The sequence below is a fragment of the Gambusia affinis genome, linkage group LG19 (assembly GCF_019740435.1).
Source record: "Gambusia affinis linkage group LG19, SWU_Gaff_1.0, whole genome shotgun sequence".
NCBI classification, from domain to species: Eukaryota; Metazoa; Chordata; class Actinopteri; order Cyprinodontiformes; family Poeciliidae; genus Gambusia; species Gambusia affinis.
In genome coordinates, this window is record NC_057886.1 from 20593812 (window position 1) to 20610925 (window position 17114).

A 17114-nucleotide genomic window follows, 5' to 3' on the forward strand; every position below is an offset into this window, starting at 1 on the left:
ATTTTCGTCCTTAAAATACCAAAAATTCCCACTTAACTATATTTTGGCTGTCTGACGATTTTTAAACACTAAATAACTGAGAATTTGATCAGTTAATCAGTATTTGAGTTTCCTTTTGACCAAATACATTTTCCTCTTACTTAAGTAATGTTTTATACAGCTACTTTTTCTGTTTTTACTTTTACTTCAGTAAAAATATGTTAAATTAGTGCTTTTACTTGAGTTCAATTTTGGGGTACTTTTATTTATTTATGTCATACATGAAAATAGATTTAAAAACTTAGTATAAATGTAACTTTTACAGACAAACTCTAAACAATGGCCATTTTGATGTACTTTGGAGAGATAAATATGTACAAAATGTATAATGAATATCAGTAGAAGCAGCAATTTCCTGCAGGTTTGTAAAAACAAATTCAAATAAAATAGTTACTTTTTTATTAAATGAAAAGGCAAAAACTGTGCCCAATTACTGTGCTCAATAATAATTTATGTTTGATATGTTTCTGACCATGCATGTTAAATCATAAAGTCAAACAGACATTTTTAGACAGTTTTTTGTTGGATATTGTATTAAATGCCTAAAAATTTATTTTTAATAAAAAGATTTGGCTTAACTATGATTTGGCTTAACTTAGCTATGCAACCCTCCCTTTGGCCAGGAAGAGGAGACAACAAGTCATGTGCTCTCCAAACCAGTAGTGGGCGCTGTGACCACACAGGACAGTGACTGACCTGGCAAGATGGCGGAGTCTGAGGAGGCCAAAGCGCCTTCTTGTAGGTTTCTGTTTAAAAAATCAACTAAGAAATTCTCCGGACGGAAAAGAAAAGCAAGTGGCAGTGACAAAGGTAATTACTTCAAATCCGATAGCATTTAATTATTTTTTAAATGCTGAATTTGGGGTATTTCGTTGCTTTTAACGTCGGTTTGAAAAATCAAAATAAAACAGACGGTGGGTGTATTTTTGTGCTTTTTGCAAATATAAGTCACTACAATGTATAATACGAGCGTTTATGTCTAGTCACTAAATTTAGATGTTTTTGGTAAATTGTGTTTTAGCTAGATGTTTGTGCTGCATTCCAGGTTGTTCGGAATTTCGACCTCTTGGTCTCAGTTTGGCTATTTAAGCTTCTCTTCGATGATATATATGCAAACGTGAAGCTTTTTAATGACTATACATCCTTTTGTTACCTTTAAGTAAATATTTCGGCTTATACTTGTCTCTCTTTTAGACAGTAACAGTGATGAGGACCAGAGCGCCGTGGTCAGAAGAGAAAAGAAAGATGCTCGGGTCAATCCCATGATTCAGAGGGTACGGTAATGATACAAAAATGCTTATTCTGTTGAGGATTCGAGGTAAATTATGATTTTATCTCATTTTTCCAGACGAAAAAGGTAGAGAAGGATGCTTTGTCTTCCAGTGACAGCGACGAAGGCAAGGACGACAAGATCACAGTTTCTTATAAGTCTACACGGTCAGCGGTGAGATCAAACTTTGATACTACTGTATTAGTAAAAACAAAATTATCAAAGTGTTTTGAAGATGTAAAATCTCTTTCTAGCTGCTATTTTTTATGATTAAATATAGAAACCGGAGGGACCTGATGACATGGGTGCAACTGCTACATATGAGCTGGACACAGAGAGAGACAAAGATGCCCAGGCGATTTTTGAGAGGAGTCAGAAAATCCAAGAGGTAAAAAAAACCCAACTTGTTACATGCTTGAGAACTATTAATCAATATTTATAGGCATTTCTTATTCCAATTTAAACAGGAGCTCACAGGTAAAGAAGATGATAAAATATACCGCGGCATCAACAACTACCAGAAATTCATTAAGCCTAAAGACACCACCATGGGGAACGCCTCTTCTGGCATGGTCAGGTGAGGAGGCAAACGTTTATTTGAGTTATTTAATTTCCCTTTGGGATAAAGTACTTTTTAAGGTTTAGAAATGTACTGGAATAACTGCTGAAAAACTAATCATAAAAGCATTTTTTTAAATTTAAGTACAGGGAATTAAATTGATCATAAACAGAATGTCAGGAAATTTAAGTTGTAATTAAATGTAATCTTCACAACAGGAAAGGGCCGATCCGCGCCCCTGAACACCTGAGAGCCACAGTCCGGTGGGACTACCAGCCAGATATCTGCAAGGACTACAAGGAGACTGGATTCTGTGGTTTTGGAGGTTTGTGTAAAACTTTATGGTGTCAATCCATTTGTTTGTTTTAATAATTTGCATGTTCTTTTAAAGACAGCTGCAAGTTCCTTCACGACAGATCGGACTACAAACATGGCTGGCAGATTGAGAGGGAGCTGGATGAAGGCACATACGGAGGAAATGGTGAGTAAATTTATTTTCAAAATCATTTCTGTATTTTTCAGCATTTTTTAACTTGTTTATTTCACTTTAGATGATGAGAATTATGAGGTGAGCAGCGACGATGAGGATTTGCCTTTTAAGTGCTTCATCTGCCGGGATTCTTTTAAGAATCCCATCATCACAAAGTGAGTTGTCCTTTCACACTTTTCCTGTGATTCTGTGTTTTTGGTTTTCCTAACCGGTCAGCTGTGTTCCAGGTGCAAGCACTATTTCTGTGAAACCTGCGCCCTGCAGCACTACCGCAAGTCCAAACGGTGCTACGTCTGCAACACTCAAACCAACGGAGTCTTTAACCCTGCAAAAGGCAAGAACATTCTGCCAGAAAAACCAAGGAGGACAGGTTATTAATACATTTATGTATTCAAATATGATTTGTCTTTTTCCTCCAGAGCTTATCGCAAAGATGGAGAAGCGTAATGCTGCTGCAGCAGATCAGCCTCCATCAGAAGAAGATTAGCATCATATGATTATTATTTTTTTTAAACCTTTCTTTGTGTTTGTCTGTGTAAATTTTCAATAAATATTTTTTAGAAGCTTTACAGCCTCCATTTTGGTAAAATATGAAACTCCACTGAGTTTATTGTTCAGGTTTTAATTCTTGCCCTTACGTTCAAATATACATGCAAACAAAACAAGCATAAAAAAAAAAAAAGATTAACTTTCCCCATGAGTAACACCCTGATCACTCATTTTCAAACTGCAACAAAAAACAGCTTGAAGCAAGTGAAAAAAACCCATTTACATCCTGTTTGTTCAGTTGATCAATCAAGAACATTTCCATCTGCTTTAAGGCGGTAACAGTCATCTGTGGAAAATGATAAATTTACAATTTAAATGCAAAATAAAGTGTTTCTGAAAAAATATTGAGCAGCTTCTGATCGACTCAGAAATGGCATTTTGTGTTTTAGTGAACTGTAGTCAGGCCTTCAGTGCCATGTGAGAGTTTGTGCATATCTAGAAAACAAAACATGAGCAAGACATCAAGAAAGATGCAGAGTATTAGGACCAGTAAAAGAAAATAACTGGTCACAGTGGAGTAGATTTCCACCTAAAAACTAAAAGATTGTGAGATTAATTTAATATATTTACAAGAATAAAACCCTGACCTGATAATTGTAAATTTGCAAGCCGCATACATTTTATATTCTTTGACATTCTAAAGCCAACAATTTGTAAAGAAGAAAACAAAAATAATTCCTCTGAGATCATAAAGCTGGACATTTTCAACAAAAAGATTTAAGCAGTAAGTTTAGGACCAGAAATATGTTCTGATTCAGAAGAAAAACTCATTCTTACATTCTTATGTACTTCTTATATTTTTTTGTTGCAGATGTCTGATTTTGTCTTTAATCTGAGGTTTCACCTGGTAAAATTCAGTTTTTTCCCATTTCTGACTTCATAATGTCAGAATATTCTAGTTTTAAAATAATAAATTATTGCCTGTAAATGTGGGAAATTAAAATGTTTTCCTACATATTTACAACAAACTTTCCACATTTTTTTTCTTGTAAATTGGAGAGTAATTAGGCAGAAATTTACTCCTCCATGTCCACTTGTTCACAGCTTTAGCTTTAAATTTGTCTGTGAATAACAACTTCCTTTTAAATTACCATGGAAATCATTTAAAAGGAAATTAATTACATAACAAATCCCATCCTCAGTGAAGAGTTTCTCCATACAATCCTCTGCTTGTTGAGTCCTTTACTGTCAGAAGTCCCAGTCGTCCACCTCCAGGTAGCTCAGGCCAGACTCCAGACTTGCCAGTCCAGAAACGGAGTCCTGTGGCCCGGAGTTCTCGAAGCAAGTGATGGGTGACACCGGCTGCAGCAGCTCAGGCAGCGCCTCCGCCGGTCGACGTTTGATCTGAAAAGACAAACATAATGCGAGATAAATGGGAAAGGAGAAGCTTTTTGATTGTCATAAAAGAAATTAAGTCTCAAGTGCAGCTGGAAAGATGTTTTTCCAACACAAAAAGTAGGGTTGAAATGACTAATTGTGATTAATCAGTTATTGAAATAATCTTCAAATTATGTAGTAATTGATTAATCTTCAAGTGGAGTACACAGATTTTTAAAAAAAGTTAATTTGCTAAAATAACAACATAGTCAGAGTAGTAATTAAGTCAGAACAGTACAAAACATATTCATTTTGCATTTAATATTTAAAAAAAAAAGGGAATAAGTTGTTCTGGGTACAACATATCTGGGTACAACATTTGCTATACATAATCAAGTTATTACATTTTATTTAAAAGGTAATAAAATATTCTTTTTTTTTTACTTTAAAAAAAGAAATTGAATTATTTATTTGCTTTTAAAAAATGTATTTTTTAAATTGTGTAAAAATATGCTTAGGTGGTTAAATGAAAAATCTGCATAATATGCAGATTAATCACCAGAATAATCAATTACTAAAATAATCGTTAGTTGCTGCCCTTGTACAAAGTAAAACAAAATTTATTTAAAACCAGAAGAAAACATGACTGGATTCATAAATTTTTAAGCTAAAGTAAAAAAAAAAAAAATCACATACTTGTTTGAAGAAAGGATGTCCAATAAGAGTGGCAGCAGATGGTCTGCAACAAAAAGTAAAGATTAGAAAACCCCATTTCGTTTTTTTAAATAATGTCACATGCAACATGAATTTCACCAACCTATTTTCCGGATCTCGCTGCAGACACAGCTCTACAAAGTTGTGGAACTGGGGGGAAAATGTGCGGTTATACGGATGTCCTCCGGAGGATGAGGACGGTTCTCCGTTTGAGTGCCGGAGCCCCCCGGCTCTCGGACCTTCGCAGATCCCCGAGTCGGCAGCAGAGCGGGACGGCTTGAGCGACAGCTCCTCCGGGGGAATCGTAGATGTATCCAGCAAGCAAGGCACGGTTCCGTTCAGCTTCTCCAGAAGCATCTTCAAGAAAACAATAAATGTAGGTCATTTTGTTAAAACCAAAAGTCAGTCCTTTCCGAAAGTCTTTACAGCCTTTGGATTTTTTACTACCATAATCTTCAATGCATTTTACTGGAGTTTTATGCTATAAACCAAATCAAAAGTAGTGAATTATTGAAAAGTAAACAAAGAATTATATGTTATGGATACAAACTGGGCTGCACTGTGACACAGTTGGTAGAGCTGTTGCCTTGCAGCAAGAAGGTCCTGGGTTCGATTCCCAGCCCGGGGTCTTTCTGCATGGAGTTTGCATGTTCTCCCTGTGCATGGTGGGTTCTCTCCGGGTTCTCCGGCTTCCTCCCACAGTCCAAAAACATGACTGTCAGGGTAATTGGGCTCTCTAAATTCTCCCTAGGTGTGTGAGTGTATGTGTGAATGGTTGTGTGTCCTGCTTGTCTCTGTGTTGCCCTGCGACAGACTGGCGAACTGTCCAGGGTGACCTCGCCTCTCTCCTGGAACGTTAGCTGGAGAGGAACCAGCAACCCCTCTGGCCCCATTAGGGACAAGGATGTAAGAAAATCGATGGACGGATGGAGAAAAATTGTTGAGTAATGAGTTGATCTAACGTTGATAGATCAGCAGCCATTGTACAGCGGCGGTGAAACCAGCTGACCAAATGTGCTGGAATTCTGCTTAGGTTGCTAAGTAACCGGGCTGGGCTTGTTTGGGGTTGCTAGGTAATGGCACACTGCCCATGGAATGTAAACATTAATTTATTGGAAGTAGAAAAATGTGAGGGCGCTGTACAGTGGTGCAGTTGGTAGAGCTGTTGCCTTGCAGCAAGAAGGTCTTGGGTTTGATTCCCGGCCCGGGGTCTTTCTGCATGGAGTTTGCATGTTTGCTTTAACACGATATGACGTGTCAAAATGGCTAAAGTAGCTTTGAGTTTCTGATCACCTGTGTAGCTGGCATGTCTTTGAACGGCACATGTCCATTGGCTAATTCACAGGCCATGATGCCCAGGCTGTAGATGTCTGATCGAAAGTCGTATCCCTGCAGATTCTGGGAAAAACAATAAAAATATTTGCTGATAAGACAGACACACAGGGTCGCAGTATGTTTTGATGCTCCATACCTGCTGTAGGACTTCAGGGCTCAGCCAAGGCAGCACCTTCACACTGTACTGAGGGAAGTCATGAACCATTTTGGCCCTTTGGCCGTTACGGATGAGGCTGAAAATACTCCGCAGACCGGACATGCAGACTTGTCCGTCTGCAGATATCAGAACATGGCTGGCCTTCACACTCCTACATGAGCAAAACGATAAAAAAATACACCATCAGTCAAATCCAAATGCATAGTTTAATTAATATCATCGTCTTCATGAGACTGTCTTGGGAAAACAGAGCGTCTTCAGTCAGAGGCTTCTTCAGATTCGCTGTCATACAGACTGCTAAGGAGGTCTTTCCTGCCAACCAACAGCCATCACTGTCTATCATAACTCTATGAAGAATCTGAAATGAAATGATAATTTACCTTTGGGATCCATAAAGTATTTTTGAATTTGAACTGAATTTCACTACTACTATCTCAATTATGTAGTCAGACATAAAATAAAACTTTCCACGAATTTAACTCGTCCAAAATGTTATAAAAACAAACAGGTAGGACTGTTTTGATAATAAATTTAGCTGGATGATAAATTATCCCAGTAATTATTGCGATAAATTATCATATTTTGTTTTTGGACTAATTTACTGTGACTGGCATAATAATGCAAGTTTGCCATCTCAGAGACCAATAAAACACTCCACACTGGAACTGGAAGATATTTAAATATTCAAAATAAAACACAACTAAAAATAATAAAGCAGAGATTTTTATTTTTTATTTACCAAAATCATAAATAAAATGGGTTATAAAGTCTCTGTAAACAAAATTGTCCTTTAAAAAACAATCAAAGGGAAATTATGGAGCTCATTTTAATTTATTATGCAATTAATTAATTTATTCTTGCGACAGACTAATAAGACAAGCAGAAAGAAATATTGAGAATACAATCAAAACTAGCTAAGAATATTAATGACACAAAGAAAGAAAATAAAGTAAAAACAGCTTTTATTCTTCCAGAAAGGGGAAATTCAGGTGTAGGTTCACACGAAAAGTTCTTAAAGTGATTAAAATAATATGTAAATAAATAAGATTAACAATAACAACAATAACAAAATATGGTACAAGACTATAACAGAAAATACAGTGCGGTTTCTAGAGATAGGGTTATCTTTTTCACATATATCAGTTAATCTTACCTGTGTACATATCCCATGTGATGGATGTATTCAAGAGCTTTCAGCATGCCGAGCAAAATGTACGCAATGGTGAGTTCACCCATCCCATCCGAAAAATGAGTGCAGATGAGATCTCTAGCTGAACCTGCAAGGTCAAGTAATAATGAAGATAAGAGAATCTCCTGCGTTAGATTTAACAGGGGAAGAAATTGTGAGTGTTTCTGTTTTTGTACCATAAGCCATGAATGGTGTGATGACCCAAAGCTCGTTTTCTGCTATAAAGACGCTTCTGTACGGCAGAATGCTGGGGTGATGAAACAACTTTGACACATGTAGCTCACCCTAGTGAAAAGAGGAGAGAAAAGACTAGAAATTAGCAGGGAAAATTATATTAGACAGAAAAAAAAAACAACTTTCCTTCAAATACACCAAATCGTTAATATTAATTTCTTAATATTGATCAAAAAAGTTTGAGTTCTACTGGAAGATTATTTTACGTATAACATGGGAGAACTGTCTTGCTATGTAAGTGAAATAATCTGCCAATGGAACTAGAACTGGGTTGCTAGGTAACGGCTTGGCCTTGGCTGGGGTTGCTAGGTAACGGCGCCAGTGGAACTAGAACTTTATCACCAATATTATCGAATTATTGCATTAAATCAAGCTCCAATATTTTTGCTTAAAAGTTACTTGCAAAAAAAAAATCTTGGACGGGCTTTTGTTACTCCTTGTTATACTTCCACTGTGTTGGAAGTTGAACTGTACAATGTAATTGTAACGTGCCTTTCCAAATAAAAGGTTAAATAAAAAAAAAAAAAAAAGTTACTTGCACTTAAAATAAGATATATGTTCAAGAAACTGGACAAAAATACTCGGTAAGATTTTGTGTTTTTGCAGCGTTGACAAAACTGTAGAGCGCTGTGAAAATCTAACTGCCACCTTTTGGTTTTTTTCCCCCTCACACTTAAATGTTTTCAAATCATCCAACAAATTTTAAAATCAGACAAATTAATCAGAGTATGTAACATAGGTAGTTTTCAAATGATAAACTAGTGTAATAAGGGGGAAAAGTAGTCCAAATCAGCATGATTCTGTGTGAAAATATAAATTTACTACTTCAATAGCCACCAAAATCCTGTAAAATTAAGATGTTTTTTTAAATTGAACTTGTCTAACAATAGTGCCAATAGTTGTCTGCTAATAGTTTTGGACAGCTTTTTCAAATGAAACAAAGATTAAATTTAAATAAATATTTCTTTTGTATTAAACTTTGATGATCTGCAACATTTAAGTGAATAAATGTTTATTCATACCACAGCAGCTAAAATAATAACTCCCAATAAATCAGAGTTAGAAATGATTCTTAAACAGAAGGAGGATGCAGACCTGCAGGTAGGTCACCATATCGTTGGTGCATGACTCCAAGTCGATTCGACGAATGGCCACATGCTCTCCAGTGGGTTTGTAACGAGCCAGATTCACAGTCATCAGGTCGTCCAAGCCTTTTCCTAACAACCAAAAACATGCTTCAGTATAAAAATAGGATGGAAACTTATCTTTGAGTTCAACATTTATCCACATAGCTCCATTTATAAATATAAAAATACACTAAAAAAATCTAGAAAAGGAATAAAAAATTAACTAATCCTCATGAGGCATAAAATAATCGGAAAATGTTTACAACAAATGTTTTATCTGGTTATATCACAACTATATTCTGATAATCTTCCAACTTTATACTGATATTATTACGACTTTATTCTGGTAATCTGCCGACTTTATACTTGTAGTGTTCTAACTTTCTTCTTGTAATTAAAAACAAAAACCAAATCACAGTTTGGCCCTAATATTCTGTCGTGGAGTTGACCTGAATTCAAAGTCCAAATAAACAGAAACTATGAAACATATTTGTCAAACAAAATGGCCGCCCTAGGTGTGCTGACATCACTCGTTGCTATGGAACCGCAAGGAATTAATAGAGGAGAAAAAAAAAAAATCTACATTTTTCAAAAAAGTGCATAATATTAATAATGACAAATGACATCTTTAGCCCAATATTAAAAATAAAACAGTTTGTTATTACAAATTAAACAAAACAAAAGCACTAATAAGCTAGAACAGAATTAGAAAAGCAAACAAATGCATGACTCCAATGCAAATACTGTATGCATTAACAAAAGTGATTTGGTTGTTTTTGTAGAGAAATTACCCATCAAAAATCTGTTGAAACTGTTCATGCTAAAACATAAAAAGTGCATAAATGTCAGCTTTTTTTTTTACCGATGACAGTGAGCAGCTCGTATGAGCCGCTGTCTGGCAGGAAGGAGCTCATTGTGTCTTGGCGTGGCAGCGAGCTCAAACTCTCCTCACTGTCCTCATGGGGCTGGAGAGGAAAAACCAATCAACACGAAACTCTGAATTCAGCTTCATCAGTCTCAGATAAAACCCTTAAACCATCACAAAACAACAGAAAAGACCAATCTGTGGTACTACAGTGTTAGGCAGACAGACAACACTAGTGGATTTAAAACATTAGTAACAACATCCATCATATCCAGTGAGCACAAGTCTGACTTAAAGGTCAAATAATTAAAAATATAATAACAGTTCCACTTTCAGATCTACAGTGTTTCACTGCCAAAGCTTGGAAATAAACTTAGAAGCAGTATCTCATTTTAACTAGATTTAAGTCTCATTAATATCAAAATATATTCTCTTTAAGATAAAAAAGGTTGTAAAGGTAAAACAGCAACATCTTCTGGGATTTTTGGAAGTCGTCTAGAAGAAACGGGGTAAGAAGGAGAATTATGGCGAGTTAAGTTAAGGATTTTTAACAAGAGGAGCAAATTTTTACATCTTATTAAACAAGAAACCTTCTCGCAATAATGAGATATAAAACTAATCTCAATTAAATGAGCACATTTCTCATTTTAGCAAGTTCTAAACCTCATTTGAGTGAGATGAACTATCATTCTAACAAGAAATGTTATAATTTTAGTCTCGTTAAAACAATAAATCCCGATATAACAAGAAGGTTTTCTCATTTTCAACAAGAAAGTTCCTAAACTTCTCATAACTAAGACATTTTTTGTTTCAACAAGAAACTCTCATTAAATTGATAGTTTTTCATGTTAAACGATTTGCATCTCCTGTTAGTGAGAAAAGATCATTTTAATGAGAAACCTTCTCGTAATAACAAGATTCAAACTTGTTAAAATGAGAAATGTTATCTTAACATTTCTCATTTTAAAAAAGAAAGAAATGTTAAAATTTCTAAAATAAAATTTTAGTAAATTCATTTTCTAAAATTCAAATTCTAAAGTTATCTCATTTTAGCTTTCTAATTAAAATGCGAATGGTTTTAATTTTTAATTACAAACTTTGTCATTAAAAGCAACCAAAAGCATTGGTTTGTCATTAGAAGCAAAATACATTAAAATGAAAAACTTTTTTAAAGAAGTCTTTCATCTCTTTTTAGCAACAAAACTCTCACTTTTTAACATCAAACTTTCTCGTTAAAACAAGACGCTACACCTGAATTTGTTTCCAAACTGTGGCAGTGAAATGCTTCCATAAGGATCTGTGGCCACAGTAAGCTAAAGTATTTGTGAGCCACCTCGAACAGAACAGCAGCATATAAACATTTCCACATTCTTGGCAGTGAGGACTCCTGATTTCCATCAAGTTCTCGCTTTTGAAAAATGATGGAAATTAACCGACTGCAGCAGTACGCTGGTGAGGCGGATGAGGGCTAATGTATGACTTCATTTTAAAATAAAAATGCACGCTTAGCCTCTGTAAATATCCTCACAGATAAAACCAGAGGCTGTTTCTATAAGCAGAAAGATAAATGGAAAATCTTTACGCACCTAGGAAGCATAAATTAAAACCGTCTAAGCAGGAAAATCGAGCATGCTCTGGCAGCCACGGTTTGAAGAAACCTTTGCATGTACTTCATGTTCAGTTAAAATGATTAATCGGAGTAATCATGATTAATCAATTTTTGAAACAATCAACTAATTTAGTAACTAATTAATAATTAACTGGAGTATACAGGCTCAAAAAGGTCACTCCCTGACAAAACAAAATGTTCAGAGATGTGATTAAGCCTAAAATGTACAAAAAAATATTAGAACTGAAACAAATAATTAGATTAATCATGATTAATTGATTTTTGAAATAATCAACTAATTTAATAATCAATTAGTCGTTAACTAGAGTATACGGAGTTTAAAAAGGCCAATAACTGAAAGAACAACATGCTCAGAACTGTAAGTAAATAAGAAAAACATCAATAAAAATAGTACGGCTGAAATGATTAATCGTGATTAATCGATTATTATAAGAATTTTCAACTAATTTAGTAATTGATTGTTAACTGAAGCATTCAGACTCAAAATAAACTAACTACTGAAAGAACATCATACTCAGAACAGTAATTGTGTCAAAAATGGACAAAAAATATTAGGGCTGAAGTAATTGAGCATGATTAATCGATTTCTGAAATAATTGTCAACTAATTTAGTAACATTTTGCGTTTAAGGTAAAAGAAAAAAACTTAATCTATAAATCTGTTCTACTAAAAACTCATCAAGTGTCCCTTTTAGCTTCACCTACCGGTAGTTTAAATTCCATAAAGAAATCTCTTAAACACCTTTTTCTATCCATTTATTAATCTGTTTTTCCCATGTTGATGTTAGATGTGTTATTTTTCCTTTAGCTGCATCCTGTGCTGCAAATAACCAAGCTTTTGATAAAGGAATTCTGTTATCACATTTTATTTTAAATAGTAATTGAATTATTTGTTTATTTGCATATTTTAATGACTTTCTAAAACTGTATTTAAAAAATGAAATATCTGCAGAATGTGGTAGTATTTCCAACTGATTAATCGATTAATCGTGTGAATAATCTATTACTAAAATGACTGTTAGTTGCAGCATTAGTTTTCTGATCAAATGGAGAACCGAACAGTGATCAAACCCAAAATGGAGGGCAAAAAACTTCAACAACTAAGAAAACGTCACAGCACAGGTTCTTCACACAATAGGCTTGGACTTTCAGTCTGTAATATCTACATGTTAAAACACAAATTACACAAGATCTTTCTATTTTAATAGGCTACACATGAAAAGTATTAAATCTGTGAAGAAAAACAATAAACTCTGCAACAAAAGCACTCGTTTGTGAGGTGTAAAAGGACCATCTACGAAACAGGCATGTGCAGCATGAACTGGACACACGTGCATACAAACATGTCCAAAGCCTGGAGAGATCGTGAATCCCTCGAAATGTAAATCTCTGTGCGCACATACGTACTGTTTCAGTGCATGCACGCACATACACAAAAGGCAACATGAAGAATGAGGATGATGATGCAGTGACAGGAGTACCGCACTTACTTTCCTGTGTGAGAATCCCTGAGCTTGCTCTAGGGTAGAGAAACCATGTCAATGACATAAATATGTGAAACACAAAGAAAACTAGAGAAGGATCTCTGTTCACAGGAGGGTTTTTTCAGCTGCCAAGCACAGCCGCTGCATGATAGAGATCTGATTGAAGGAATTTTCTGCTTCACAAAATAAAAAAAAATAAAAAATCCATTTTAATTACAGATATTACAGTTTCAGTCAGAATTTTACATAAACTCATCATGAACATGAACAAAGTGTCATTGTAATTTGGGAGTTTTATTAACATATTCCATCCGTTTTTTCCCAGGACAGAAGGATTTTACAACACACAACAGAGAGTTGGGTGAACAAGATTTAATCTTTGGTGGATGTTCAAAAATAATCCCAACAGAGTCAAAATTATACTTATATTATGGCTGGATAATGAGGCTTAAGAATAAATAAAATCAGATTTTTTCTTGCCAGATTTTTTTTTTGTGCCTTTTTTCTAAAAATGACAGAAAATATTTCCAAAAGTGGCTTTAATTCCAGTCATTATTTCTGTGAGTTGTATAATGGAGCATTAGTTGTTTTCTTTAATTACAACAACATAGTCATAATATTCACAATTTTATCAGAAAAAACATCTTTAAAATACTCAGAAAAACTTGCTTTATTTAGTTCTTTCTAAATACACAGTTATTTACACAGTTTCTAAGTCCTGCTGCTGATAACAATTTGATGCTGATGTGTTAAAAGTTAAATATTTCTATTAAGTATAATTTGTAAAATTTATACTGACGTATAACTTCACAAGATGCTCAAAAATCCTAATTTTACGTCTTTATTTTTCTCATAAAACTTTATTCTCGTGATTAGAAACAAAAAAAAATTAGTCTGTAAAGTTGACTTGAATTCAAAGTCCAAAAAATAAACAGAAGCTGTAAAACAAGAAAAAAATCTGGGGGAAAAAATCATTTTTTTCCCTCTAAAATTAAATCTTCAAAAACAAAAAGCTGAAATTAAACGATGAATTTGATTTATTACCCATCTGTGTTTTTCTGGCCAATAATTTTATATTATTAATACAATCTCTGTCTTTAAGCTCAGTCCATAATTTTTAGAAGGTTGGGCTTTTCTAGAGACGATTTCTTTTGATGCGTCAGACCTGCAGACTGCTGTTTAACTTCCAACTTTAGTGCCTTTGCTGCATGCCTTATTTCTTTCTTTCTGCAGTGCTGTGAATTCAGGCCACAAGAGCCACAAAAATACGCAAAAAGAAAATGTGCTGGTTTCACATCTTTTTTTAAACTTAACATTATTGAAAGTTAATGTTATGTGTAAAAGTCTGATCTGTAGCAGGAAACGCAGCGCCAAAAAATAACTATACCTGTTGAGCAAAGAGCGTTGAAATGTGGCTGAGGTGCAGCTTCCTAAGCAACATACAGCAAATCAATAACAAAATGGATGGAAGGGACAAAACTTTGACCTCAAAACTGCTCAAATGTATCAATAAAAGAATTAGGAAAACAATAATGTTGGTGAATGTTGCACTAATTCAATATTTCAGTTTCAACAATAAAGTTTTATTTTAAAAACTGTTTTTTTCTGGCTTATGTCTTCTATTTTAGAATTGAAATAACTTGTAGTTTCCACTTGTTAATCTGCTTTTAGAACAACTTCTCAATTATCCAACATCTGCTGCACTCTGAGCAAACTGAAGGCTGCATACAGCCAAACTGTGATAAAGATTCATTTGAAATGCAGTGTAGCGCTAATCAGTAACAGCAGAAAACGACAGAAATTCATGCTTATATTGACTAAATCTAAAATTCTGACAGGAACTTTCTGTAAGGCAGTGGGAATCATGTGCAGCCAAAACAAATGATCAATTTGAACAAACATGCACAAATGCTGAAAGATGCAATCAAATGAAAATGAGGTAAAGTTGCAATAAAATAAATCCAACAATTTTGCGTAACAAATATATTTTTTTTAAAACTGAAAAAATATTAATAGTGCACAACATTCGATCTCCTTCAACCCTTTAAAAATTCACTGTAATTTTTATCAAAAACTAATGTCAGGGCTGTCAGGCAGCGCTTATACGTTTCTTAAGATTCATGAAAACATTTTGGAAAAATAATGTAACTGTTCAGAGTATTTATACTTTTTAAAAAGTACAAAGACATTGGCTCCCATTTAGTGCAATTATTGAATACAAGTGTCTATTTTTCCACTTTCATTGTAGTTTTCCTGTCCTGTCAGTTTTGTTTGAAAAAGAAAATTATTATTTTGTATATTTTATAGACTTTAATAAGCATAATTTATATACATATAAACATGTCAATAAATAATAAAAAAAAAAACACACAAAATGTTTTATTTTCTTCTTCGATGACAGTTTCATTTAAACAAATTTATACTGCCAGCTTCTCTTTCTGAGACTTTTCTCATTCTTAGATCAAATCAGTAAACCAATAATAGCATCCGCAGGACACATTAGAAGGTAATTAAAGGAATTTTTTGCATCAATTCCTATAAAATGCTGACAAAAACGGAAAGAAATAAAAAAAAGTTCAAAACAGATCAGACAAAACGACGAATAACAAATTTAGAATGATGTCTGGAGAGCAAAGCAAAGCAAGAACTGAGAGAAAACAACCTAAAGTAGTTTTTAAAAAATTGTTTCACTTAAACCTCACCTCCAAATAACTCCAGATCCCGCAGGCTCTCCACACTCAGTTTCTCAGTTACCCAGCGCTGACAGATAGAAAAGATTAATTGAAAGCATGAAAAAAAGCAAATTGATAGCAAGAAAAAGAAAAACACAGAAAGACAAAGAGAGAGTAATTCAGACTGTTGACAGCAGTGGTTAATAATAAACAGCAAGCAAGCAAGAAAAATAAACTAAAATGTTTAGTTTGTAAAATTTCCTTTAAAAACTCTACAAAAACTAAAGCAAAAAATATTTAACAGACTTTTTTTAGTTGAATTAGTTAATTTCTATATGAGGTTTAATATTAACCTATAAAAACAGTGTTGAAGTCATAAATCAATAAATGGAAAAGCTTACAAGAAACGACATTGATCCTCCTGAGGTCGTTTTTACATGAGATGCTGAAATAAACTTCCTTTGAGAATATCTGTGAAAATAAAGGAACTGTGATGAAAAGAAAAAAATGTTTTATCCCATCATGTAAAAAAAAAGTCCTTAATAGCAAAAAAATATCAGTTCTCTTGCCGCGAGAACTGATATATTTAAAAATTTTACTGAAAGATTGAGCGATACGTTTCTAATGCATCCCACATTTTATACTTTTGAGATCATTTCTGTTCTTTATCCAAAGGCTGGCATAATTAATAATAACTACAAGTCATTAATTACTTATAATGTTGTGAGAATCTCAAACAGGTAAAAAAAAAAAGAAAAATTGTTGTTATCACAGAACAAGAGCACCAAACATAGCTTGTAAACAAAGTATAATTTTTTTAACACTAGATTGTTGCCAGACTGAACTGAATTTAAACACACAAAAAAACAAAAAAACAAAATAATCAGTCTTTTAAAATGTTCTGGAAAAAAAATATTGAAATAAAAAAAGTGTGAAGCCATTTAAGAAAGACTTAAAGCATCAAGGATTATTGATTATGTCCACTTTAAAGGACAAAAAGCAATCTGATAGGAAAATTGAAGAAAAAAAATGTTTTTGCACGTTGCAAAACCACCCAAATACTAAATTCCCCCCGTCTGTTTTATTAAATCCTTCCAGAAAAACAAATTCAACTGGCAATACTGCTGAAATAACTATAAAATATAAGGGTACATGGTGATAGCAAGCTAAGTGTAAATGCCACACTTAATGAAGAAAAACAGCTATTCTTTCAGAGAACAGCTTTGCTAATGTTGCTATTTAATGGTGAAGGGAGCATCAGCTAACAACAGTTAGCAAAAGCAGCTGTTTTAACTTACTGTAACAAATTTAAAAGTCGTTATTTGACGCATAGCAACCTACCGCCGACTAGTGAAGAGTAACACGGTATAACCGTGGAAATAAAATATTTCTTAGTACCTTTATCGGTCCATCCGCTCCTGCAGAATGTTTTCAGCAACCCCCCTCTCTACGCTTCTGGTCGACGTTACGCACCAATTACGACG

General features: G+C 34.1%; 2 protein-coding genes across 5 annotated transcripts; one reads left to right on the forward strand and one right to left on the reverse strand.

Moving 5' to 3' along the window:
* The first annotated feature begins 655 nt into the window (after window positions 1-655).
* rnf113a (ring finger protein 113A) lies at window positions 656-2925 on the forward strand. The gene is made up of 10 exons (XM_044100192.1): window positions 656-849; window positions 1234-1313; window positions 1388-1483; window positions 1590-1697; window positions 1777-1886; window positions 2087-2193; window positions 2260-2349; window positions 2420-2513; window positions 2586-2692; window positions 2778-2925. The coding sequence occupies exons 1-10, from the start codon at window positions 744-746 to the stop codon at window positions 2843-2845; spliced, it is 966 nt and encodes a 321-aa protein (XP_043956127.1). The 5' UTR covers window positions 656-743; the 3' UTR covers window positions 2846-2925.
* Window positions 2926-2960: 35 nt separating this feature from the next.
* strada (STE20 related adaptor alpha) lies at window positions 2961-17113 on the reverse strand. Of its 4 annotated transcripts, none has more exons than XM_044100188.1 (13): window positions 17029-17113; window positions 16032-16101; window positions 15661-15718; window positions 12965-12993; window positions 9843-9945; window positions 8949-9070; window positions 7796-7904; window positions 7584-7707; window positions 6410-6581; window positions 6232-6336; window positions 5042-5295; window positions 4921-4963; window positions 2961-4251 (listed from the first exon to the last, which is right to left on the reverse strand). In XM_044100188.1, the coding sequence occupies exons 2-13, from the start codon at window positions 16041-16043 to the stop codon at window positions 4096-4098; spliced, it is 1287 nt and encodes a 428-aa protein (XP_043956123.1). In that variant the 5' UTR covers window positions 16044-16101; window positions 17029-17113; the 3' UTR covers window positions 2961-4095. The 4 variants fall into 4 exon arrangements, with proteins under 4 accessions (XP_043956123.1, XP_043956124.1, XP_043956125.1 ...); XM_044100189.1 differs by having other exon boundaries at window positions 16972-17054; XM_044100190.1 differs by lacking the exon at window positions 17029-17113 and adding an exon at window positions 16929-16950.
* Between the last annotated feature and the right edge of the window lies 1 nt (window position 17114).